At 46.6% G+C, this 27,810-nt stretch overlaps 1 protein-coding gene across 1 annotated transcript in view; it reads right to left on the bottom strand.

Annotated features, from left to right (window-relative positions):
* Positions 1 to 27,810, bottom strand: part of IGSF21 (immunoglobin superfamily member 21) — a 256,770-nt gene that overhangs the window by 130,898 nt on the left and 98,062 nt on the right. The window contains exon 2 of the mRNA XM_049772040.1: positions 22,181 to 22,293. Coding sequence (XP_049627997.1) covers positions 22,181 to 22,293 — 113 coding nt within the window. The remainder of the gene's footprint in view (positions 1 to 22,180; positions 22,294 to 27,810) is intronic.

Below are 27,810 nucleotides of genomic sequence, written 5' to 3' on the forward strand. Positions count from 1 at the left end.
AGCAAAGAGTAATAGAGAGAGGGAGATATATAGATACAGAGAGAACCATGAACTCTGGTCATCCTCCTTCCCCAGTGAGAGGAGAAAGCACACTGATGGATCAGGAACAGAGGACAGAAGGCAAAAGGCAAAAGGCATACTGGGATAATGGATAATGGAATTAGGAGAGCCCGAGGACACACAAAAAGAGGGTGATAGGGAATCAGGGTCTGGGGTGCAGCTTCTTACTTAGCCCCTCTCCAGCCCCAGTGGGTTTATGCTAGAGTGTGGAACTCAAGAACCCTGCTATGGGTCAGTATGGGAAAACAAGTCAAATGCTGTCAGGCTACATTGCTGAAGGCACAGTGTATCCTGATAGATGGTGTTTGACCATCTCTGTAGTCATGACCAGAGACAATTAGGGATACAGGACAAAGAGAGATGCTAAAAACTCAAGACTAGGCATGGGCTTGCAAATGGCAGGTGGTAACAGTGCTGGCCAAGCTTTCCAGCTCAGGAAGTCTGACTGCACAGCCTCATGGCCATATATACCATTGCTCTACCGGTACCTCCTTTCCCTCCCTTAGTCCCTCTTGTCTATGTGGTGAAATGACCAGGCACCCAGCCAGCCAGTCAACTTAAGACATCACTTCCTCATTAAAGCTTCCTTAGATGGACCCTACTCAGCAATCTACCCCTTGGCTGCCTTGTATCTAGCAGCCCTGGCTACAAACTCCCCCTACCACCAGTCCCCTAACTTGGGCTATGTGAATGCTCCTTACATTTCTGCAGCACCCTCCAGCTGGTAACTCTACTCCTGCCCTGTGCTCCTACCATCCTCCCAACCCTAGTGCATCAATCAGTCATCAAATAGCTGAGACTTGCCTCTGTAAAATGAGGGCTCCCATAGGCCATTGGGATAAGCTTAAGAGACTTTTACTTTTGTTTTTGGGTCATACCTGGTGGCGCTCAGGGGCTACTCCTGGCTCTACACTCAGAAATCGCCCCTGGCAGGCACGGGGGACCATATGGGATGCCAGGATTTAAACCACCATCCTTCTGCATGGAAGGCAGACGCCTAACCTCCAGGCTATCTCTCCAGCCCCAAGACTTTTAACATTTTTTGTTTTGTTATGGAGCCACACATATTGGGACTTATTCCTGCCTCTGTGCTAGGAATCACTGCTAACAGTGTTTGTTGGCGGGTGGGGAGTTGTACATGGTGCCAGGAATCAAACCTGGGTCAGCTGCATCAAGGCACGTGTCCTACTCACTTTCACTGTATCATCCTTCTAGCCCTTCAAATGTGAATAATAAGGGTCTGGCTCATATTAACTCTTCCACTTCTTCCCAACCCATCTAGATTCAGATCATTGGCCCAGTGTTGTTTTGAGAAAGCCACACTTTCATTGTAGAGGGCTTGCCTGGGCCCTTGACTCAATTTTTCTCATTCTTCAAACCTCAGCTTTTACTTTACCACCTCTCGAAGATCACTTGAGTCAGGGTACGAGGTGTCTAGGCAGGCTGCCCATTCCCCCGGTCACTGGCAAACTTTGGTCTGGGACTGGATGGTGTCATGTTTAGTGAAGTCAGAGAGAAGGGCAAGTACCATATGATCTCACTCGTTTGTGATCTACAGTAATCAAACCAAGGGTGAATAGGGAACATCAAAGGGTAATTAACAAACCTCAAATCTTGGATTATAGAAATGAAAATACAAGCAAGGGGGCTATGGATGGGGGGGGGGAGAATGAGGCAGATTAGAGGTGATAAGGACAGTGGAGGAGGGCGTTGGGTATTTCGACGGTGGTGAAAGTATAGTCATTGTGTACATCAAAACTACACATATCAGGGGCAAGAGTATAGGACTGACTGCAGGAACAAACTGCTTATCAAATTTGTTCTCCAGCACCCATATGATCCCTCACACCCTGATAAGAGTGACCCCTGAGCACAGATCCAGATGTAAGTCCTGACATCACTGGGTGTGGCCCCCAAACCAAAATCAAAGTAGCAAACCCCGTAAGCGTCAACACTGTTATAAGCATGGGTCCTAAACTATAATAATTAACTTTAAAAAGTTTGCCAAGGGGCCTGGAGAGATAGCACAGCGGTGTTTGACTTGCAAGCAGCCGATCCAGGACCAAAGGTGGTTGGTTCGAATCTCAGTGTCCCATATGGTCCTCCGTGCCTGCCAGGAGCTATTTCTGAGCAGACAGCCAGGAGTAACCCCTGAGCATCGCTGGGTGTGACCCAAAAACAAACAAACAAACAAACAAACAAAAAAATAAGTTTGCCAAGGGCATGAGGTGAGAAGTGGGGAAGTGGGGAAAGGACCTTCCATATAGCTGGAGGGACACTGACTCTGGGACTCTATGCGGCATTAGCAACCTACATACTGGAAGGGCTATTGTTAACAGTGCTGTAAATCATGGGTCCTAAATAAAAATCGAAGGAAAATAAAGTGGACCAGGCTCGGTGTGACTCTTAACAGAAGGCTGGTTCCCTAGAGCAGAGAGGGCAGATCTATTTCAGCCAATGCTATACTCTCAGCACCTAGCACAGGGCTGGTTACTCCACGAGTACCCAGTCACTATTCCAATAGAATATTGGAGTTCTGATAGAATATTGGAGTTCTGGGAGTTCTGGATGAATGAGCAACTTCTACCCACAATTCCCTGTGTGTGGCTACTGTGGACCTGACTTTACCCACACCTGTGTCGTAAACTCCCTAACAGACAAAGCAAGCATCCAGATGACTTTCTCCAGCCCCCCTCTAGAAGCGACTTTACTGTGGAAACATTTCCCAGCCCCCTACCTCCAACTCTAGAAAGCCACAACAGCAAGTGCCTTGCCCTAATGGAAAATCTCAGCATCGCTTTTCTGCAAATACAATCTATAAATCATGCTGCAGAACTTTCCCTGAACCACAGAAATCAGCCACCGACTGCTGCCTTAAAGGCCCTCACATTGCACCAAGTGTTGAGACGGGCTGAGGGGTTAATTCGGGCAGCGGGAAGGGAGTTGCAATGGAGCCCTGCAAAGCCCAGTCAGCCAGCATTGGCCCAGCCCCCACTGTGCAGGAGCAAAGAAAGGACTGAGGAGCAAGGAAGCACAGGTCCAATGTGCAGGAAATCCCTTTAAAGCAGAGACCTCTCCGCTGGCTGTGTATGTATGTATCTCCAGGACTCAAAACAATCCTCCACACCAGTGTAGACACTACTGTTCCTCGGTCTTTTCTTTTTCCCTGTTCATTCGACTTAACTCATATCTCCACAAAGGCGGGCTGTGGTTGAGGATGCCTGGGAAGGAACTGAATTACTGACTCTACAGAGCTGAGGGCTGACGAGCCAGAGCATCAAGGATCAAATTGCCCTACTTTAGCTCACCTGCTGGAAGCCTGATCCTGAGCAAATTACTGATGGCCTTGCTGGATAGGGCCTCAGTTTCCTCACCTATGAAATAAGGAGGAGAATGATGCTATGAGGACATCAGCAACCAGTATATGTGAAGGGGTCAGGTGGAGACTGGCCTCTGGTCATTGCTCAGTACAGAATAGCTTCTGATGGAACTAGGGAGATGACTCAAAGAACTGGAGCACATGCTTTGCATATTCAACTAGTGACACATGGTTTCCTCAGTATCCTCAGGAATAACTTCCAAACACTGAGCTGGGATAGAACCTGAGCATCCCTGAACATGGCCCCCAGACTAAACCACATCCCCTCAACCAATTAACTTCTGTTAATATTGCTCTTGGTATTTTCTTACGTTTTTCCTTTTTTTCCTCAGTCCTTATAATAAGCACTTGCCAGGAATGATCTCATTTTGTCCCCAGGAGACACCAGAGGGGTCATTATTTTTCTCATTTCCAGGTGACCGGAGGCTTTGAAAGGCCAGGGTAGTCATGGTTCCAAGCAGGCTGCTTCTTGGCACCTGCTATCCACTTGGCCACTGAAAAATGGCAAATACAGTGACACATACCTCTCCCACTGGTACTGAGAAACTCACACTACGTCCTCATCCTTATTCCAACCATCATCCAGGATAATGAGACAGTAAGGAGCAGACCCAGGAGAGGTGGTGGTGGTTGAGAATAGGAAGGAGAGCCCCAACATCATGGCACCAGCAAGCCCCCATGATTGCTCCCTGGTCTGCTCAACCCTAAGCCATTAAGGCTGGCAACTCCCAAGAAGCAGAAACTTCTCATCTTTGATGCTAAGGGAATAAGGAAAGCACAAAAGTAAGGGTCTAGACTAGTGTCAGGATTCCAAGTTCCAATTCCAAATGAGCCACTCAGAAGGATGGGGGATTGGAGTAATGGAGTAATTGGAGTTCTATGGAGTACCATAGAATTGCCCATAGCTCCTGTGCCAGGTGATATGTATATGGCTCTTTGCCTGGTGCTAGGGAGGATGTGACTCACAGAGAAGGAGCCAGGATATTCAATTTTGCCCCTAAACTCAGCCTTGGCTTCTTGTACTCTTTCAAAACCAGAGTGTGCTGGGAGGTATTATTATACAGAAGAATATTACTATCTCAGATCCCTCAGGACTTTTAGGGCTTGTGTGGGCAGGGCAGATCTTGGGGAATCACAAGGAATATCTAGATAGACAGCCATAACCCACATGAGATTAAGTGTGAATTAACAAACAGAGTCCCAACATGGGGCAATGAGGGTCTATGTTTAGCCAATGCCCCTGGGCTTTTCAGTCAGATGTCTCACATAGGGCATAATTCTAGGGACCTCATGGGGAAGCATGAGAGCATGGGAGTTAATTCAGGACCAACAAGATACTGATCAGTCTTGTGACAGGGGAACTGAGCAGCCCATGGGGTGAGACCATAGAGATGATGCAGAAAAAGGTGTTGGTGGGGGTGCTGACCTCCACAGGAGAGTTAAATTAGAGGGTGTGAGGGAATAGATAAGGAGACACACACTTTAAGGGTAAGTGGAGGTTGCTACCTTGGGGGAGGGGTGAATGCACAGTAAAAAGGTGAGATAATGAACTTGGGATGAGGGGTAAGGAGTCAGTCAGAACAGTAAAGCCTTCAGGGACCAGGAGCTTCTTCTGGTCCAAGAGAGACTTACAGGTAGCTGGAAAGCATTGCTTTACCTCAACTCAGGGAAATGGGACCTCAATTTGGGCTCAAGCCCCTCAGAGTTGAGATGCTGCTTGAAAGAAAAAAAAATTAGACATGAGATATTTGATCCTCTAGAATCAAGTTGGTGTCAGCTTCAGGGACAAAAATAGTAGGAACAAGGAGGCTAGATAACTGAAGGCCAAATTAAGGCAATACCTTCACTTTTGATGCAAAAATAAGATGGTTACATGTCATTTCTGCATGTCCTTGGAGATCAAATCAATTACATCCACCTTTTGGGGTCGGAGAGACAGCAGGTGACAAGGATTGCCTTGCACATGGCAGACCAAACTCCAATTCCTAGCATCCTATTTGGTCATCCAAGCACTGCCAACAATGATCCCTGAACGCAGGAATTAGGCCAGAGCATTTCTGGGTGTGGAGAAAAAATTATATCCACCTCTTAAAAGGGAGACTATAAAACAGAAGATGGCCTGGGTTGAAAGTTAATGGTGTTTGAATCCTGATCAGAATCTAAGTGGCTTTGGGACCTGTTGGGATTCCTTGTCTCTATTTAGTCCCTGTTTATAATACCTCAGTGGAGGGGGCAAGGAACCTGATCCCTTGTCAGAGCAGTATAAGATGATTGAGGATGCAGAACCTAGCTCAGTGCCTGGCACATCAAGGCATGCCCTACACACTTATTCACCAGCAGCTATATTTATATCCCCCAATACAGGAAAGGCAGGAATGAGAAAGGCAGCTGAAGAGACTGAATGCCTACACAATACAAAGAAAGCCTCCTCCTGCTTATTAAAGACAACAAATGAATTCATCTAATTTGCAGGATGCTAGATAAAGCCACCCAAAATCAATTGCATTGCATTCTTACATCCCAGAGATGCACAGAAAATCCAATGTAAACGATTCCATTTATAATAATACATACTTGAGAGTTCTTTTTAATCTGGGACACAAATTATTTGTTTAAAGAAATTATAAAAACCCAATAGAGGTTCAATATTAGGAAAACCATCAACATAATTCACAGCATTAGTAAATTAAAGGGGAAAGCCATATAATTACTTCAACCGGTTCTTAAGAATTATTTAATTTTTCCTTATAAAAACTCTAGGTAAAGTTGGGTTGAAGGAAACTTCCTTTACATGAACAAAAATAGTCTAAAACCATTAAAAAATCATATGTAATGTAGATATTAACTCATGAAAAACAGAAATGAGATAGGAAACATTGTATAAGCAGCCTGAAGGTTTACAACAGAGAACAAGGCTTATAATTATAATCAGCCTTATAAATAATAGCATCAACCTTTATAAAATTAGCAGGCACCATTCCTAAGTTCATCTCCTATTTGAGATAAGAAAATGGGGCAGGGGTCAGAGTGTTAGTGCAGTGGAAGGGCATTTGTCTTGCACTTGGCTGACCTAGGACGGACCTCGGTTTGATCCCATATGGTCTCTCAAGCCAGGAGTGATTTCTGAGCACATAGCCAGGAGTAACCCCTGAGAATCACTGGGTGTGGCCCAAAAAACAAGAAAAAAAATGGGCTCAGAGAAGTAACATGCCCAAAATCACATGTCTTCTCAGTGTCAAAGCCAGGATTTGACTCTAAAATATCTGACCCTAGATTTTGTGCTAAGGTACTGTTCCAGGCATTAGAAGAGGAAAAGAATGCCAGGGAGGGCATAGCCAAAGTGGTACCTAAGGGCTTTACACATATCATGTTAAACCACCCAAACTATGATCTGGTTCTACTTCTAACAGGTCATTGAGGGTGGGGTACAGTGTGGAAGCAGGTTTAGGAGGTGGTTGACTCTAGAACTCTAGGTGGTGACAAAGGCTATGGAGAGAGTGGTACTCCAGTGAACCCTGGCCATGTTTCTGAAGGGTGACTAATGAGAGTTGAAATGTCGGGGTAGGAGCAAAGGAGGAAACAGGAATATCTCTAAGTCTGATGTCTTGTCAACAGATGGTCAGTCATATATGGAGATGGAAAACAATGGGAGCAGCAGTTTTGGGTAAGAAATATAATATTTTGCTTTGGTCATGTCAAGTCAGAAATACAAATATCTCTAAGGAAGAGTTTTGGGAACTTAGAAACTGGTGTTTTATTGCAGTGTGTGTGTGTTTATGTGTGTGTATGTATAAAGGTTATTGTGTTCTATTTGCAGTGTCAGAGGTCATACCCAACAGTGCTGGAGAGTGAATTCAGGACATCACTATATGCCAGGCCTATGTACTGTCACTGAACCACAATTCTGGCTCTGAACAGGCTCTATTGCTGAGAATTCATCCACTGTTCCCTTGGGTAGAATCCTATCTCCCCTGAATGGACCTCTCTCTACAAAGGGAATGTTCCTTCTGCATCACTGGTGGACTCAACCCTCCTCTTATGTCTCTCTCCTCCTCACCTCCTTCACCAAGGTCTGATAAAACTTGTTAGGGCCTTTGCAACATCCTAGCTTTTGCCTGTCCTGCCCTTTGGCCAATGCTCATTTTAGAAGAGCTCCAAGCTGGGCAGAGGACCCCTGAGTCTCAGTGACATCCTGCCTCTCCCAGCAGCCATCAGCCATTGACAACCTCTCCCTGTTGTGCTCCAGAGCTCTGCACATGTTTACTAGAGGTGTGAGGGCCATGCATGAAAGAATGAAGTGGAGATTTCACTGATTCAGGGCCACAGTTTCAGAGAGGCTCCGCCTTCCTTGTCTCCCAAGAACAAGCTCGTCTGGTTTGAAATTCATAGAGTAAACAGGGTTAAAGGGGAATGTTTAAAGCACTTAAGAAAATAAACAGCTTTCCAATACCCTCAATTATTTTGGAAGCACCTGCTCACGTATAATTAATGTGCCAATTAAAATGATTATTATAACCATTAAAGCGGGTCCCCCATGAACCACTACTTGACAACACTTGTTTAGACTCATTTGAGTTACTCCTCCGCCTCGCAAAAATAATAATAATAAAATAATAACAATAAAACTTCATTTCTTGAGTACTCTCCAATGCAGGCTGCCTGGCTCTCTCAATTAATGGGATTCTTGATTCAAAGGACAGATGGGCACGGGCTGGTTCCAATGGTTTCCAAGAGCGGCAAATACCTGCAGAACTGGGAGTGCTTTGGGTGAAGGGAGGCTCCATTCGCAGGGGAAAGGCGGGAAGGGCAGGGCCAGTTCCTTCCACCTATCTGTGTTGTGTGCTTGTCTCTGAGTAGGTGAAACATACCATTCTGTCATCTATGGGGTGTGGAACCTGTTTCCCTGTGGGCCATTGGCAGTGATAGCTCTTGTGTGAATTCTGTAGGGCCACCTCTGAGGACTGATGTTCCAGGTGTGTGATCATGAAGATATCCTGGAGCAGAGCCTGCCTCTCTTTTGTTGTCCCACTCACACCCCTTTCTCCCGTCCTCTCTACATCGCCCCACCCTCTCTCCACCTTTGCCCCTCCCACCGCTGGATGCTGAGTTTGGGGGCCAGGATGAGAGTAGTCCAACCACAATAGCTGCACAGAGATGGGCCTGGGAGTTTCACCCAGGCCATCCTCTAAAAGGGGGAAAGAGAACTCCATGCTGCCCTCTTTTGCTTTCTTTGAGGCTGTGAGCACCAGGGAAACCAGAGTCAAGGCCAGATCATAGGTCACACCAGGGATTCGGGCTCTATTTTAAGTGTCCATGGGGGTTTCATTAATGCGCTTCACAGACCTTCTTGCAGACTGGACTTATAGATTAATCCTCCCTCTCTCAAATCCCGGACCCCTGCAGTCTCTCCTCCTCATCTGTGGTCACTCGTGTGTGTGTGTGTGTGTGTGTGTGTGTGTGTCTGTGTGTGTGTGTCTGTGTGTGTGTGTACTCTGGACATTTCCTCCTCCTCTTCCCTCTGTTGTTGCTGTTGGAACGACCCAGGTCATATATGCTGGTTATGTGCTTGCATATTTTAGCAGAGTTGCTTTTGGGGAGGGAGGGAGAGGAGGAAGCACATCAGATCAGAAGGGCCATGGTGCTCTCACTAAAGGATCATATTCCTTTAGTTGTGCTACTTGTGGTTCCCCAAGGCCACACTCCTGCTCCAGTGTTTGTGTATCCTTTTTTGGTTTTGTTTGGGGACTACACCCAGTGATTTCTGGTTTATTCCTGGCTCTGAATTCAGGAATTATTCCTGGTGTGCTCAGGGGACCAAATGGAGCGCCAGGGATCAAATGCAGGTTGGCCTCATGCAAGACTAGCACCCTGCCTACTGTACTATCTTGCTTGCACCTGATAGTACATCTTTGCAGTGTGCATTGTATCCTTTAGTTGCAGAACTTGCACACACCTGGCTGCAGTGTGCCAGAAATCACTTGTGCCTGCAGAGATCACCGATGGAAGAGTCGCCAACATGGCATTGTATCAGTGGTGGCACTGGGGATCCGATTCATGGTCTCATGCTTGGCAATCAGACAGTCTGGTTATTGAGACATCTCTCTGACATTTACAGCCATGTATCAGTCTCCCACAGACACCCCTCTATGGGAGAACCAGGGGCTCTCTGGACACCTGGCATCATGTACCTGATGTACAATCTTGCTAAGATGATGGGATGCTGCAACCCACCTTGTCATTATGTCATCACCGAATAGATGAAGCTGCAGCATGAAATCCCAGAACTGAAATGGATAGGCTCAGCTGCTCTGTGCCCACTTGGGTCTGAAAGCCAGGAATCCTTTCTATTCCATTTCTGACAGGCAGCTACTCTAATTTGTTTAGATACTTCCAGGGATAGGAAAGTCATCAGTCCCCAAGACATCAATCCATTGTTGAAAGGCATAAGTTGTGAAAAAATTTCCTACCTCTTCAACTAAAAGCTTATTTCCATGTTTCAAATAAAATATTTGTTCATCTATCTCTCTATTCCTTCCTCTGATACAACCACCCCATCACTCAGCTATCTAACCAGTTGTTTATCCATTTATCCATGCATCTGTCTGTCCATCTATCATCTATCTGCCTATGCATTCATCTACCTGCCCATCCATCCATTCATCCATCCATCCACCCATCAATCCATCCCTCCATCCCTCCTTCCATACTCTTAGCACCATTCTAGATATACAGGAGAGAAACTATAAAGAAAGCAGGAACCTGGCAGTAGGGGTATGCATTTTAAGAGACATTCCATTAATACAATAAATTCCCTAGAAGTAAGCTCTCAGCTAACACACATATGTCCTTTGGGAACATAATTTCAAAGAATCACGCATTGAACAAACCTTGAAGTTAGCATGTGAAGTTAACTACAAGCTTCAGGTAGACAAAATTCTTACTGATACCCTAATGTTTGACATATAGTCATTTACAGTGTAAATGAGCATCTAGACTATAGCATTGTCATAATGTAGATTTTGGAGAATCCAAAGAGTGCTATAAAAGTCTAACTCATTCTGGGTCACAAGTTTAAGTGGAGAAACATCTATAGAGTGACCCTAAAGTTGATGCCAGAGGGGAAAAAAATCAAGCTTGTTTAATAGGTACAGAGTTGGAAAAGCATGTTGGCATGTTCTGAGAATTGCAGGCTGGTCATATGATTCAAATCATGTGCTCAAGAGGATGTGATAGGAAATAAAAGTGGAGAAATCAGTTGATAGAGCTTGAGAATGGAGTGAGACCATGTGCTGGACCAATGACCTTGAAATTTATCCTTAGCATAACTGAATGCCCCTTAGAAATGTGGGCCAGTCATGGTACAATCGTATGTATGCTAAAAAAGCACTAGGTTGTGACTGTGTACATTAGGAGATGGTGTGATAGTCCTATGAACATCTGTGCAGACCCATTGCCCCTTTCTGACAATGGAGTGCAGAGCACAGAGGAGTAAAGAGAGGGGAAGAAATAAAGGACTTGGCAGGGAGCTGTTTTTCAGGGAAATCATCTTCATTTCAGTCATATTGTTTTATTTCACGGGCATGTGGAGTAGAAGTTCATCTATAATCCTTCTCTGACAAGTTAAGTCAGCCCCTTGTCAGTGAAACCCAGCAGGACTAAGTCGGGCAGAATCTGCTGCAAACCACACTCTAGGCTTAATATAGCTCTGGAGGGGCCGGGCGGTGGCGCTGGAGGTAAGGTGCCTGCCTTACCTGCGCTAGCCTAGGAGACGGACCGCGGTTCGATCCCCCGGCGTCCCATATGGTCCCCCAAGCCAGGAGCTACTTCTGAGCGCATAGCCAGGAGTAACCCCTGAGCGTCACCGGGTGTGGCCCAAAAAACCAAAAAAAAAAAAAAAAAAAAAAAAAAAAAAAAAAAAAAAATATAGCTCTGGAGTCACTGGATCAGAGGCCCTGACAGCTGCTCAGATGGGATCTCCACCCCGCCAAGACTCTGCGCCCCTCACCCTGCAAAGCTCCCTCACAGGGAAGCAACAGTCGCTTTCCCAGCCTAGGAGATTCTGGGGGAAAGGGAAAGAGGAAGGTGGCGTGATAGCAAGGAAGAATCAACATATCCTTCCTTTCTTTTTTTTTTTCTTTTGTTTTTTGAGCCACACCCTGTGATGCTCAGGGGTTACTCCTGGCTATATGTTCAGAAATTGCTCCTGGCTTGGGGGAACCGATGCCAGGGGATGAAACTGCGGTTCATCCTAGTTAGCCACGTGCAAGGCAGACACCCTATCGCTTGTGCCACCACTCCAGCCCCGAGAATCAACATTTTTTTTTTTTTTTTGGTTTTTGGGCCACACCCGGTGACGCTCAGGGGTTACTCCTGGCTATGCGCTCAGAAATCGCTCCTGGCTTGGGGGGACCATATGGGACACCGGGGGATCGAACTGCGGTCCGTCCTATGCTAGCGCTTGCAAGGCAGACACCTTACCTCTAGCGCCACCTTCCCGGCCCCAAAAATTAACCTTCTCTTTTTTGTTTTTTTTTTTTTTGTTTGTTTTGTTTTTTGGGTCACACCCAGCGGTGCTCAGGGCTTACTCCTGGCTGTCTGCTCAGAAATAGCTCCTGGCAGGCACAGGGGACCATATGGGACACCGGGATTCGAACCAACCACCTTTGGTCCTGGATCGGCTGCTTGCAAGGCAAACGCCGCTGTGCTATCTCTCCGGGCCCAAGAATCAACATTTTCTATAAAAACCATCTCTCTCCTTCCTTATATTCATCCTGAGGTCCAGAGAGGAACAAGGTCTCCTTAAGGCCACACAGGATATCTGGTCCCAGACTCCAGCCTGCTTTGGAGTACTTGGTCTTGAGGTCAAGCACTCCCCACCCTCCCCTACCAAGGCATCATTGTATTCCCTTAAATTTTCCAGCCACCCAGTCTCTTAGAGACATCCAGAATCAGAAACACCACCAATGAAGACCTCCACTATGATCCAACAGGCACCCTAATATCCAGTAAAATTTCAATGCGTTGTCATGCTTAATGGTTTGGGAACCCAGAGCTCTTATCAGCTCTTTAGGAATACCTCTGGGTAGAAATATAGTTTCTTTGCAGTGATGAGACCCAAATATCTCAGGATGAATAGTCAAAGGCTCCTTCCTGTTCATATTCAGAGAGTTAAGGGTGGTCCCTAATGTGCTGCCCAAACCAGCTTTTCCCATTTCTACTTAACTTCCTTTCAGGCCCATACACATCTGTGGCACCAGAATCCAGCCCATCCTTGCTGGCCTTCCCACTTATAGAGCACTCTCTCCCTGCCTTGTGCCAGGAAAACTCATAGACCACCAGTTCCCCGAGGCAATCTGATAACCCTTTGGCCTCTTAGCTGTATCCCCTGTCCAGACCATAATGACTCAAGCTTGTATATGTCACACTTCCATGTACCCTGTTCAACTAACATCTGGACACTTGTGGCTAGCTCTTGAGCTTTTCAGGGACATCCCTGACCATTTGAGAAGGTCCACCTCTTGCACCAACACATGCATATAACCTATAGGGTATACTTTCTGGGTCCAGAAGGCAGCCCATGTCTTCCCTGGGCCTCTGTGATCTGACTACACAGATTGGAGAGCAGATAAATAAAACTTAGCAATGAACACCATGACAAGATGAATGGTAGAGGACCAGGAATAAGTTCTCCTATAGGGTAAGAACAGAGTAGGAACAGAGCTCATTCAGTCTTGCAGAGAGAGAGAGAAAGAGAGAGAGAGAGAGAGAGAGAGAGAGAGAGAGAGAGAGAGAGAGAGAGAGAGAGAGAGAGAGAGAATGAGTAAGATTTGACTAGGTGGAAAAGAGAATGAGGTCATGAATTGCCCACATCCCTGTCAGGGTGAGCGACAGAAACAGCTTATCCGCAAGATGGCTTATTTGTGACAAACAAGTCCTGTGAGATGCTTAGGGGGAAGTCGATCAAGCTCACTGGCCAATGGAGGAAACAGATCTTTACAAGTTAATGACACATGGCTGGGCTAGAAGATGTTTCCTGAAGGAAAGTGGGGCCACCTTCATTCCTTCTCCAGCCCTTTTAAGCCTCAGGAGAAAATCCTGAAGCTTGTCTGGAGAGTTTGAAGTCCAAATGTCATGAAGTTAATTGGATGGAAAGGCTGGGAGCTGCCCCCCCCACACACACCCACTAGCCAAATATATTGCTTCTTTACTTAGCAGTCCCTGAGATCTTGGGGGCAGGGCACTCTGTGCTTCTCCAGATGGCAACAAGAAGGCCACTGGTTTTAGACTGTAAGTCTGTGGAAGTTTAGAACAGATAATGCATATGTCAGGGGCATGCAACCAGAGATGGGCCAAACAGAAGCATCTTGAGGTTATCTGTAAACATAGTCGGAAAGTTCATCCCTTTCCTGGTGGGAACCTTCAGGGCATGCCAAGTTTGGTCTCAGGGCTTATCTCAGTTCACTCCAGCCAGGTTTCTCCCTTCAAGGCTGTTCTTAACCAGGTTCCCTGAGGACTCTGTGCCTCTAAATTCAGTCTCATTTCAGTTCTTATCCTAAATCATCTTGCTGCCATCTTGCACACAGCAAACACAAGAGGAGAGTCTTTTGGGATCTGAACCCCCTACTCTTCTAGCTTTTTGTTAACCATTTCTTCATTAGACAAAAGCAGTAAATCTCAAGATACCCTAGATTGACACGGTTTTCTCTTCTCCCATGCCCTCCCCAGGCCACCTCTGCTAGTCCCAAGTCCTTAGGGCCACCATATTCTGATGAATCTCAGCTCTAACTCCCCATTTCTGACCTCTCCTCAGAATTCCAGATTTGAAGTCTCAAATCAGAGGGTCCCAAAATCTATTTAGCCTACTGTCTACTTTTCAGAAAAAAAATTAAGCACTCTCCTGGAAATTGACTTTCTATAAGTGAATAAAGTAAAACTGATTCCTGTAAATTGCACACGAAGCTACTATCACCACCCCCATCATTTCAATTCCCCTGGAGCTGCATTGCCCACTATAGGACACCCCTGCTTTCAGTGCTGCTGACAGTTTCCTCTCCATGCTTCGGAGCACAGGGAACTGAAGAGATATACAGAGAACCACTCCTAACACCCTCTATCCCCTTCTTCTCAGGTTCAGCAAACACCATCATTCCCATACACTCAGTGGTTCCAGCTTGGAAGTGAGAGGGTCACCTGAATCCTCCCATTTCCTCATCCCTTCCACACTCCAGAGAGCACTTTATACTATCTGCTACCACGAATAGCACTCCTTAGCCTCCAGTCATCCCTACCACCATAATCCTGGCCCAGACTACAATCCCTTGCCCTGAATTGTTTGATCTGGTCCTCTGATTCCAGTCTTGCCCTTCAGACCAGTCAATCTCCACACAGAAGTGGATTTTCACTGATATAAACCCTCTTCTTCCTGCTTGAAACTCTCCAGCAAACCTATGCTCTGGGAGTAATATGGATCTATATCCTTCCTGCCTCCCACATGCCTCCTTCCAACCATTCAGACCTCAGAGGGGTTCTCTTCATACTTTTTAAGCTTCTCCTGACCAAAGGTCCTCCTTCTTCTACCTGTGAAGCTCCAAGTCCCCCGTTTCCCCCCTCTGGCATGAGGGGTGTCCTTATTGCCTTTGAGATCTCCACTTACATGAGTCTTTTCATGCCCCTGCCCCCTGTGTGTATCTCCATCCCCTGGCCCCTGCCTGTTTCTATTACAGACAATCCTTTTCATGATCAGGCCCTTTCTTGTTGATCTTTCCTGACTCTTTCCTCAAGGTAAACTCCATGAATTCAGGCTCTCGTTGTTTTGTTCTTTGATGCACTCCCAGCGCCTGGAACGTCTGGCTCAGTAAATATGTGGTGAATAAATGTTGGATGAATGAGTGGAGCATTTCTCTTTGTCAGAGCTTCCCAAATGGCAGGATGCGGTTCCTGGCTGGGCCAAGTATATTACAATCACCTACAGAGCTGGTTAAAAAGCACCAATGCCCTGAGGTTCCAATCCTGAAACTTTTGATTCAGTAACCACAGAATGAGGTTCAACATATTTCAGTATAATTCTATAGGTCTTTCTGAAGATTCTAGGGAACCATCAGAAACAGCAGCTCTGGCCCCTTTACACCTGAACTTGCATGGAAAACCAACAATTGGGGCTAAAATAAATGCAATGTATGATCTGACCTCTAGGGGGAGACTAAGCTTTCTCCCATCACTCCCACTAGGAGGGGCTGTGTGATCTCTGCCTGGTCTGGTATAGAAAGCACCTGTAGGGGAGGGTAACTTGCACTGGAATAAGACTTGGAAACATGGTCTTAATTCCTATTTATGTGTTAGTATATTTGCATTCAGCTACCTTTGGTGATTGGTGTGGCAAGACTTGTCAGGGAGCGAGTGTCGTCAAAGAGAACCAGGGCTAGGAGATAAAACCTGGAGCGGGATGGTTTAGCTCCAGTGAAAAAGATATCTTGGTCTTCCTTCCTCACCCCTACAAAATTTATTATTGTTTGTTTGAGGGCCACAACCGGCGATGCTCAGGAGTTACTCCTGGCTCTGCACTCAGAAATCACTCCTGGCAGATTCGGAGGACCATATGGGATACCAGGGATAGAACTCGGGTCTGTCCCAGATCAGCAGCATGCAAGGCAAATGCCTTACCATTGTGCTATCACCCACCCCACCCCCGAACTTTAATATCTGTGAGCTCCTGCTCAGGACATGGGGTCAGAGGTTGAGTGACTGCCAGTTTGGGCACCAGCCAAAGAGATGGAAAGAAACAGTCTAGCTCAGTTCTCTGGGACACAGGCCTAGTTTCTATTCATCACCAAAAGTATACTTGCCATCTTGCCCTTCTGATATCTTTAGACTGTGATGTACCCTGATGATCATCATTTTCTATTTTATTAGAGACAACAAAACATTGTCAAGGACTTAGACTACGAGAGAGCCAATGCCAGTAAAGTCATTTTCAAATAACTGCTTGCTGCAGTGAGAGCTAAAATCCATTGAAATGGTTTAGCACTGTGATGATATTTCCAAGAACTGAAATCAGTGAGTCCACCAGTATAATCACCCAGGAACAAAGAGTGCCTGGGCTTGAAGTGCTATCTCTGCCTGCCTGTCTTAGGAATTCAAATAGTCCAAGCTTGGTGAATCTCTCTAAGAACTGTCCTCTCTTGTTCTGTAATTTCCCTCTCTGCCTTCTTCAAGCTCCTGTGAGACATGGGAAGACAATGCCTATCATTTGTTGACTATGTTGTCATCTCCCATTTGTTGATCATTAAAACTTGGGCCTTGGTTGAATATAGACATGATTACCTACGAGCTGGCAATGTGGGAGCTTCCCTAGCTGGCTGCAGATAATGTTCGTAGGATGCACTAAGGTAAGATCATGACCCCAAGTACAGGTGTTCTGATGTCTATTGCACCTTTTTGTCTCACCTTTCTCAGACCACAGCCTTCATCCTTTCTCTGAGTGGTCTGTAGCTACCAGATACCACACTTAAAGGCAGAGCCCCAATGCAAGAGCTCACCCCACCCACGTAGCCTCACAAAGAAGGTGTCTCTGCCATAGAACAAACACCCAGACACACATTCCCTGCAAGGTGACAGAGACGAGATAAGGGGCTGTTGAAAGAGGGGCTGTTATCATAGTTTGTAGATCTCCTTCTCTCTCTATCTTGCTCCATGGCTCTTTTTTTTTTGTGGCCTTGTAACCTGGGCTCTGTACTGCTCTTGGGAACAAATTGTGAAGGAAAGAGACAAAACAAAGGAGTGATGATAAAAACTGTCACGAAAGGTTAAATTCCCATGATTCTCTGTGGCTGTTTAATGGATTTCTATGATATAAACAGACCTTTGGCTTTGCCTCCTGGGCAGGTGACCTCCAACTAAATGAGTTTAGACAGTGTTTCCTAATAAGAAATGTTCTCCCCCCACCCTATTCCACAAAAACCCCATGAATATATCAGGATCTATACTCCCACACAGATAGATGCTATTTGCTGCACACATATGCCCAACCTGAGTCAGAGGTAGGTGACAGGGCAGAGTCTGTGCAAACATTGTGAATCTGAATTCTCAACCCTCTCCTTTGCTCACTTAGATATTGATGAGGTGACTATGCTTCTGACATTGCAGATACAGCAGGGAAAAGACATAGCCTTTGATCTTGATATGCTCACAGCCCAACTGGCCAAATGTATTTTGACATGATGTGGTAAGGAATGTACGGAACCCCAAAGAGGAATAGTGGAGGAAGGATAGACTAGAATTTTCTGCAGATATTAGAGAAAACAACTTAAATTAAGGCATGTCTCTTTGGAGAGCCTCTGATACGTCATCTGAAAAACACCATAGTACATGCTCACAGTACCAGCATGAAAATGAACACAGCAATGCCCGTAAAGCATTTGATCTGATGCCGAGCACATAGCAAAGATTTACAAAAGGATGGTCATTAGTGACTTTACTGAATGAGAAAATGAATCCCCAGTTGTAGGCATAAGTAGGGATGATGAAGGTAAAGGTTTTAGCTTTCATTCATTTTCTAGAACCAAGTTTTGTTGCTGTTTTTCACTTGAATGCTAAGATAATTTGGTAGTCAGGCAACTGCCTCTTACTGGCCAACTATGAAATTGCATCTCTACTCTACTAGCCATTGTAAATCTTTAAGAGAAAGGAGTGCTATCCGTCTGAGCAGAGAAGATGAATTCTGAGGAACCCAAGTCTGGGAGAGGAGTCCACGGCACAGTGGATAAAACATGGAGAAATGGGGAAACGGGCTGAGAAACATGTTGACATTGAACAGGGTTTTGACAGACAACTATGACACCCAGCACCACAGGGGCTGACAACTCTGCCGACATGTTTTCAAAGGTGCCTTTCAAGAAAGAGCGAGAACCCTTCTTCTCACCCACACACACACACAATCCATTGGTGGCAGGTTGCAAAACAAATACAATTCGTTTCTCTGGAGCACACTTTAGAGTTAACATTTGCCTGGAGGACTGGAAGCATGAGCATTCACTGTCATCCCCTTTGTTAGAAAATTACAGAATGCTCTGGGAGTGGGGTGGGGCACAGAAAAAGGTAGCACAGGTCTATAGCAGAGGGTCCAAGAGCACATTCTAAATCTTCTGCTCTGTCCACTCAAGTGGCCATTTGCTGCAGGTGTCTAGAGAGTTCTTGCAGGTAGTGGTCTGATTGAGAAAGGACAATTTTCATTTGATTTAGTTGAACTTAAATTTACATGAGTACCTGGGACAAATGACTCCCATAGTGGACAGCATAGACTGGGGTAAGGGTGGGGGAAGGAGGGCTCTGATCACATATTCTTGAGTCTCTTCTAGGGTTTAGCATCATCTACAAATAGATCCAATTGGGGGTGGGAGGGAGGAATGTCTAAGGTACAAACCTTAGACACAAACCTTAGGTACAAACCTTGCCACCTCCTCCTACTCCCCTCCCCATGAGGTCAGTAAGCCAAGACCTTCCCGAATGTTCCGCCAGTGGTCTTATTAACACCAAGGAGAAGGTCCTGCTCTGTAGATAATGCTATCACTTGTTCCAGTCTCTCCAAAGAATCTAACCCATTCACGATGTTTCTGAAAGCGCAGGATGACCCCTTTGCTAAGATAATGCCTTTGGGACCAGAGGGGAGACTGCTGGGCTTTACACATGTTTTAGGCCATTTTGTGCCCACTGGGCTGAGCGGGCAGTGGCGGCCTCATCACAATGCTCTGATTTTCCCTTCTAAAGGGATTGGAGACACAGCCCTGGCCCGGCCTGTGTAATCTATTCATTTCCTTCCAAGCCAGACTCTGTGAGCTCATTCACGGAGGATGGGGAGAGGAAACCGGGGAGGGACACAAACACTCAGACAGAAAACAAACCACGGGACAGCTCCCTGTTTGGGGGAGGGAAGATCCTGGGAGAGATGGATGGGGGGTGATGGCTGGGGAAAGAGATTGGGGTTCCTATTATTGTGTCCCAGGCCTTGGGCTCTGGGAGCCCCATCTTGGTAAGCTCTTATCTCTCTCTGCTCAGCTGGCTTCTTGGGAAAGAAGGCGATCAGGTAAGGGAATGCAGCAAGCACAGACAAGACTGGCAGTGTGGAGATACTTGCCTGGAGTTTCCTCCTATCCTCTGCCACATCCTCTCCATCAAAGGACACATGGGCTCCCTTCGTCCCCAGGAGAGCTGCAAGTCAGCTGAGTCACTACCCCGTCCAGCTACAGAAGGAAAAGGGCCAGAGCATTTGGCTCCAGTGAGCTATTTGCATTTGATTTGCATACATCTGCATACCCCCGCTCCAGAGGCCCTCAGTCAAAGGATGTGAAATGAAGTAAAATAAATTCATTAGTGCAGCCTACCATAGCCCAATGTGCAAGGCCTTACACCCTAGGAAGATTAAGTGACTCTTAGGTAATAAGGGTGGCCCCAGGCTGAGGTTGAGGGAAGGGGTGGGAGGTAAAGGTGGTATCCAGCCTTGGGGACAGCAGCAAGGTGGACAGGTGTCCATTGAAACTATAAACTGGACATTTTTCCCTCCTACCCCCAGTTTCAGAAATCCTAGTGCTGAGACTTTTGGGAAGTTTGTGCCCTGGCCTGGCACAGGAAATGCCCCATCTTGCATGCCCTCCCCACCTCACTGATCTGAGGTCATGTTCTGTTTCCAGTGAAGATGAAGAAAGCAGCTTTGAGGTTAAGATAACAAGCAATGAAGAGCCCAATTGGTATTGCCTGTCCAAGCTGCCAACACCTGCAGCCCCAATTCCTCTTTCCATGTGGTCTCCATATTTCTGTCCACCAGCTGAGCAGCCCTTTCACTGCCCATTGTGCGATCTCTTCTAGAATGGTTGAGGGAAAACTGCGCGCTGGTCCCTTCGTTGTCGTCGTAGTCATCTTCGTCAGCAGTGAGTTGGAGTTAATTTATCCCAGTCCTTCTGCCAGGTGCTAATGAGATGCTCACAGCGTGTGTCAGCCAAGCGGCTCCCATATCATGTAAATACGCCTCTTAGTGATTCAGTTCATGGCACTATTTAACATATGCCTTGACTTGATCTATCTAGGATGGAAGCCTCTTCTAAAAGCAAGGGCCCCTGCGGGGTGCCAAATGTCAGGTTCACACCTGTGGGCGCTTCTCCCCACCTCAGACTTCCAAAACTCTGGTGGAGACAGCGAAGCTGATTCTGAAGGGAAGTGCCTTGCTAGATGTGAAGAGGTAGAGTAATGGGCCTGGGTTCAGAGGAACCCAGCTCACCACCAAGAGTAGAGCCAATCAAGAACTGAAGACCAGAAATGCAAGAAGGAACAAAGAGCAAGAACAGGATGGTTCCAAGCAAGAAGGAGATAGAAGAGAGTTGTTCTGAGTCAGGGTCCTGAGGAAACAGTGAGAACCCCTGGCTCTAGGTTTCCATGCATGTGAACAGGAAATGCCACAGCTGAAAGGAGGAAAAGGACTGGTTATTGATGTATGACTGCTCAGCTGTGTCCATCCATCTGCATTCCACCATTCTCTTTCAACCTCCATTGGTTCCATCCAGAAGTTTTACAGTATTATCTACTGGTTCTATCGAAGGAAGTCAACAGCATTTAGAAAGGTTGGGAAACTACTATTTTAGAACAAGGTGTGGCAAATCATGAGCTGTGGATCACATCAGCCTATATATAGCCTGCTGGGTGGATTACCTTGGAGCTAAGAATTTTTGTCTGTGTGCTTTTTAACCTTTCTTTCAAAAATACTTTAATAATTGGAGGAAGTAAAAGATTTAGCAAAGAAGACAATTTTGTGGCATATAAACAGGATAAGAAAATCAGGTTTAGGTGTCCATGAATAAAGGATGATTGGATTTCTACATGCCCTTCCCTGGGCAAAGTGTTGGTGGTTGTTTTCGCACGGCAACAGCAGGGCTGAATGGTTGCCACTGAGACCATATGGTCCCTCGAGAGGGAAATATTTACTATCTGGGTTTCACTGAAAAAAATTTGCCAAGTCTTGTTTTAGATCCTGGAAAGGGGAAGTTCTAATCCCATCCCAAGATGGTGGTGTCTCGATACATACTTGTCAGCACATAACAGACAAAACATGTCCTTATGGCTAGTGTCCTGTTGACCTGGCTCCCCAGTGGCAAAGGGAGATCAGGCTGGTGTGTACCAGTCAGACACATCAAGGTTTGTGTCTGGGAAAGGTCAACATGGATGCCCCAGAGCCAAAGCTGGCTTGACTCTTGCCAACACCTGAGCCCTGGGCAGGTGACATCTGCTTGTCTCTGGCAGAACATTCCTCATCAGATCAAAACTTAGGGTGTCAGTCCTCTATGTAATCAAATTAAGAGGCAGACTATCTTTGCAATTTAATTTTCAAGAAGTCAGGAAGCATACTGCACTTTGCATTTCCCTGCCAAAAAAATATCTTACCAAAAGCCTCACATCTGAAATCCCATCCTTCTACATTTCTTACTTGTTATTCTGCGTTTGGAGTCTGTGATGTACTGGGTCACTCAGTCTTTGGTATCTGCAGGGTATTCAGGGCAGAGGGATTTACTAGGGACACAAATGAGGCCAGGAAATAGCAGAAAAGCAGACGTCTAGCAGCAGGTGGGGATTTGGTGGATGGCACAAACCATATTAGTAAGGCTCTAGGGGGAGGCCACATAAAAGCCAGGGAGGGTCTTGGCAGGGGGGGTCTTGGGGACTGTGCTCTCAGACCTGGTGGTGGGCATGCAGATGACTTACCCGGTACCACACGATCTCTCGCATACGGCCATCTGTCTTGAAGTTGCACTTCAAGGTCACGGCATCACCAGCCACCACGGGTGGGAGGGGTTCAATGTTGACCGTCAGGTAGGCTGAGAAGGAAAGAAAGACACCATGAAGGGTGAGGGTAGGAACTGATGGGTGCCTAGAAATGGGGGGTGGAGGTATAGACATGACTACAGAGGGTGTTGTTCTGGTAGTCACGGATATGGGGATTGTGGGCCAGAGGGAAGGCACTACTTTAATTTCCTTCACAGATATGTTTCCTGTCTCCCTCCTTGCTTCAACCCTTCCAAATTCTGGAAATGTAGGACAGGCAGGCCCAGGCCTCTGAGGAATGTTTCCCACTGTTTTTTTTTTTTCTTAGAAGATCCTAGAGACATGGTTCAGGTTCTAACTCTGAACTTCCCTCTCGCTCTCCTGCAAGGGAACAGTGCCAAGTTCTCTTGAACCTTCCAAGAAAAGAAGGGATGGAAGTGTTTCCAAACCAACCTTCCTGAGCTCGGTCTCACAGGAGCCCATCACAGGAGGCTATGGAAGCCGCATCAGGAGAGGGTGTTCCAGGAGCCCCTTAGGCCCTCCTCACTATCATTACCAAATCAGAGGAGGACCAAATCCTGGAAGACAGCTATTCATCTCCCCACCCAAATCTCTCATCACACACAGAACCTAAAGGGAAACATAAATCCAATCTGTGGCCAGGGGGATGAAGACTAATGAGGAGTTCAAGGCCTAGGAAGGAATCTTGGTACTTTGCAAGCACCAATCTCCTAGAAACTCCTCACCCAGATTTCAGGTGCAGGACACATGCAGGTCACCATTCCCTGCACAGTACTGCTGTCTGTATCTCACACTCTAGCAAGCACAGATCTCTGGCCCCTCCTCTGCCCCCCCCCTGCACCAACCCATTCTAGGGGGCTGGGTACCCACACTAGTTTAGTTTTGGTTGATGGTCCAGGTTCATCTGATCTGCTTCCTGTTACTGATGTCTAACCATCGATCTAATGGATCAATCCTGTCGGATTGTCTTAACGACAAATCCAACCAGCATGGGTTCATGGATTTCAATTGTGCACGCAACCTGAGCAGACTGAGCCCCAAGCCCTGACCCCTGCCTGAAACATAATGGTTACAACATGCCAGGAAGAAGAAATCTATTTCCAAAGAATCAATTTAGATGCTGGAGTCAAACCTTACCTGAGTGATCCAAGATTCAAAGTAAAGAAAGGAGTAAGATGTAGGTTTCACACACAGAGGTCATGCTCACAGGGTCCCAAAGGCCAAGTGATCTTAGAAAGCAGTGAAGGAGCCAAATGCAAACATCTATTCTGTATCCTCTTTCCTTCCTCTATGGGCCCCAAAGCCACCTTTGCTCTGGGAACTATCCAGGAAGTGGGAGATGTAGCAGCTGTTACTCCCAGAACACCTATGCCAGTACTTCCCATGCATAAATACTACCCAAGCATCACAGAAATCCTAGGAGAGAGGAACTTTGCTCTTTTCACTTTCCATGGAGAAGTGGAGATGCCCAAGAATTTGCCAGAACTCACAGATGGATGATACAGTGTGGGGGGCCAAATCCGGGACTCAGAAACCCCAAATCTCTGTTCAAGCCTTTTAGGTTTTGGGGGTCACACCAGCAGCGCTCAGGGGTTACTCCTGGCTCTACACTCAGAAATCGCTCCTGGCAGGCTCGGGGAACCATACAGGATGCCAGGATTCGAACCACCGTCCTTCTACATGCAAGGCAAACACTTTACCTACATACTATCTCTCCAGCCCCTGCTCAAACCTTTTAAGAAAAGGCATAGGCCTCCCTAAGAAGGAGGATGTGAAGAAAAAGAGACATCTCCACCTTTATGGTATATCTTTTATCATTTTCTGCCTCGGCAAACCACCTGGTTCATTCTTCCAGGGGGCTTCACTCCCCTGAAAGGAGGTCTCATCTTTGAAGATACATGTAAGAATTAGGATAAAGTACAGGGGTAAAAAACATTTGCCTTGCACACGGCCAACTTCAATTCAATTCCTGGCTCCACCTGACTCCTTGTACACTGCCAGAAATGATCCCCAAGTACAACTGAGAGTAGCCCCTGAGCACTTCCAGTGTGGTTCATCCATCAGTATTCACTCAGAGTTAGGTTTCCTCCATCTAGATGACTGAGGAGCTCTGGAACCAGAGAAGGGGCCTCTGAAATGCACACATCTGCCAGACTTCGTAGCCCCTGGTATGTGCAAATGGCAGTGGCACACAAGGAGGGATAAGGCAGGGGTGAAATGAAGAATTGGCACTTGAGGGAATCCTATATGTCTGATGGCATGAAGTGGCTGATGTAGGCAGTGACTAGGTGGTAGAAGACTAGTAATTAATGATTGAGAGACAAGCACCAACAAATAAACCCAATATAGCTGGTAGAGAACACAATATCTATTCATTGCAAGTAGGGAGACCTGGAAGCTTGGCCCCTGGGAGAAGAGAATGAAGGGTGTTTGTTTAAGGGGGGGGTGATTCTGATGTCTTGAGGTACTGCTTCCTAAAGGGAGGAGAGAAGAGCCAGCTTCTAATAGATGTTTCAGGCAGCATGATTCCAACTATCAACTAAGTGAGGCTTAAAGAATATTGGGTTGGGGTGAGGGAAACTCTCAAAGGGCTGAAGTATATGCTTTCCATGTCCAAGTCTCCATGTTGCATCCACCATGGCCCCTTGAGCACTGCTGGGTCTATATTAGGTGGCCTACAGCACCCCTGGAACTGGACAATACCTTATTTCCAGGCCCTAGCATTGTAAAGAGACTTTTAAAGGAGCTTTTGTGTATAAAATATAGTGGGGAAAACTTGGGGTTCACCCACCAGATTGGGCAGGTTCTATCCTCACAGGGCTGAAGTTTGTGCTCACCGGGAGATGGCAACCAGACCAGCAGCCCAAGATCAAGTTGAGGAGATGGGTAATGAAGCAAGAGGCAAGCAGGAGTCAGGGGAGAGTCCTCCCTAGACTGGGGACACTGTTGAAAAGACTAGAATAAAGCAATGTGGGGCCCATGCGGGTAATTGAGGGAGACATCCAGGTCAGCAGAAGGCATCCCACAATATAGAGGCTGTGGAGCAGCCTTGGAGCTAGCACTTGAAGTGCTAGAAAACATCCACACTGGGACCTGGAGGGAGTGTCCCCTCACACTCACCCCCCAAACCTGTTCCCCACCCCATCCCAGCACCTGCAGGAGTTGAGTTAAACCTGGGACAAGGGGGCATGCAAGATGCTGCGGAGCTTGTTCAAAGGGGATGCTCACTGCTACATAGGACCTGACTCCCTCCCACCAGGCCTGAGCCCTACTGAACATTAGAGGCCACTTTGAACAAAGACACATGTTATTGTGTGTTCTGTTCCCCAGCCCCCCCCCCACACACCCCTGCAACATGCAGCCACAGATGTGAGCGGGACCCACTAGTTGATGATGCCAGCTCAGTCCCCAACAGCCTGCCCACCTGGTGTCATATGGCAGTTACAGAAGCACCAAGGGCGCATGCCACCATCACTCTTTCAGAAGGCAGGGGGTGAGACTGTCATCAGACTAGGAGCTCATCAAACTGAGGGCAAAGCCATGAATCCACCCCCATTCTGTGCACAGGAATTTGGAAACTCCTGAACCCCCTTGCCTGGGAGACTGGGTCTGTCCCATATGGACATTTGCCCGGATGCACTGACCAAGTGCAGTACCAGCCCCTCCAGGTGAACTGGAGACTGCCAGGATGAAAATGGGAACTGGGGACACATCAACTCTTTTTCCTCTGTAGGTCTCAGTTTCCTCCTCTGGAACAGGAGGGATAAACTGACTGGGGGCTCCCAGCTCCTTTCAACCCAAAGTCGTGAGTTAACTCAGGCAATCAGGAACTATGAGGCCAGAAGTAAAGTCAACCTTGCCACCTCTGTTCCCGTCATAACTCCACAACGAAATCTCCAGGAAGCAAACCCACCAATTAATCAGCATCCTGCTGAAGAGGAGCTCTGTCTTTCTCGGCATTAAATTTGCCACCAATCAGCCTCGATGCAGGGGCCCCTCCCCAGCAGCTATCGAGAAGCAGGATCGGGAGTGGAGAGGGATTCATCTTAACTAAGCAGTTCATTATCCCGAGTGGTGCCATCACTCTCCCCTCTATCTCTGACAGCATTTACACCACTCCTGTTAAGATACATTTAGCAAAATCGCAGGCAATATTTAGGAACCAGACGCCTCCCCAATGAGGTGATGACAAATAGCTCCTCTATCTGGAAACTAGCCCTGCAACATCCCAGCATCCCTCCACGCCCCTTTCTTGCTCAGAAAGGACAGCTTCAGAGGGCCAGCTCCAGTCTTGCCCCATGGAGGAACAAGGGATATTGTAGAATTTCCAAGGGATGGAAACAGACCTGCCTTGATGTAGTGAAGAGACCTAAATTTGATTAGGTGACCAGATGTCCCAGTCTAAGACAGAATGCTCTTCCAAGATAAGGGTTCTCTGTGTAAACCATTATAAACAAGTAACCCCTACTATAATAATTTAATTTAAAAAACATGCTAAGGAGATGAGTTAGGGGGGGGTAAAAGGAAACCCTGGACACTGATGGAAGGACATTGACAAGGGTGATGACTGTGGAGTTGGAACATATATCTGAAATGCTATTGTTACTACACATGATATTAGCCAAAAGGCCGAGAAACAATTCCTGAAATGCTATTGTTAAGAACACTGTTAATCACAGTGGCAGAATACAAGTGAAAAATAAATAACTAATAGACCTATGGCTATTCTAGTTATGATTCCACTATGGCCCATGGGTGTCCCTGAATGCATCACTTGAACCTCCTCAAACTCAAAAGCACCTGTTTCAGTAGCAGCATAATTACATTGTCTGTAACAAGCTGTAAGGATGAGGGAACTTCCCACCACCCAGGGGCTCAGCTTCCCAGGGCTTTCAACACACAGTAGTGGTGATTTAGAAATAACCTGTTATGGCCCAGAGATAGTACAGTTGGCAAGGAGCATCCTTGCACGTGGTTGACCTGGGTTTGATCCTGGTAGCCCAGGTAGTCTCCTGAGCCCTACCAGGAGTAAGCCCTGAGTATCAGTGTTGCTCAAATAAACAAACAATAACCTGTGAGGTCTAGTTTGTCTTGGAATGTCTGCATCCATCCAGGGCCTTCAGTCACTCTCTACCATGGCCAGATTCAGTTCTCTAAAATGCACATCCCTGATCTCCAGAAGGGTCTTTGATCCTTCCTCTATCACACTACAAAAAAAGCTGTGTTTCCTCTGTTGGGGCCAGATTCATGTTTCTAAATTAAATATTTGGGTCCCTCTCAGCCCTCACTCACTAACCAGATCCTGCTGCCTGCCTCCTTGCTCATGCTTCTGGAGATTTCTTTTCTCTTTTCCCCAGTGTTGTTCAGATTAGATCATTTCTATCGATCTATCTTCAAGCTCACTGATACTTTCCTTCATCATCTTGATTCTGTTACTAAATTTATCTAGTGTATTTTTTTTTAATTCTCAGTCTTTTCCACTTCTAGGATGTCCATTTGGATCTTCTTCCCATCACCTATCTCTTTGCTGCTGAGCTTTTCTATTTCAA

This window comes from Suncus etruscus, chromosome 4, assembly GCF_024139225.1.
Source record: "Suncus etruscus isolate mSunEtr1 chromosome 4, mSunEtr1.pri.cur, whole genome shotgun sequence".
Lineage (NCBI taxonomy): Eukaryota > Metazoa > Chordata > Mammalia > Eulipotyphla > Soricidae > Suncus > Suncus etruscus.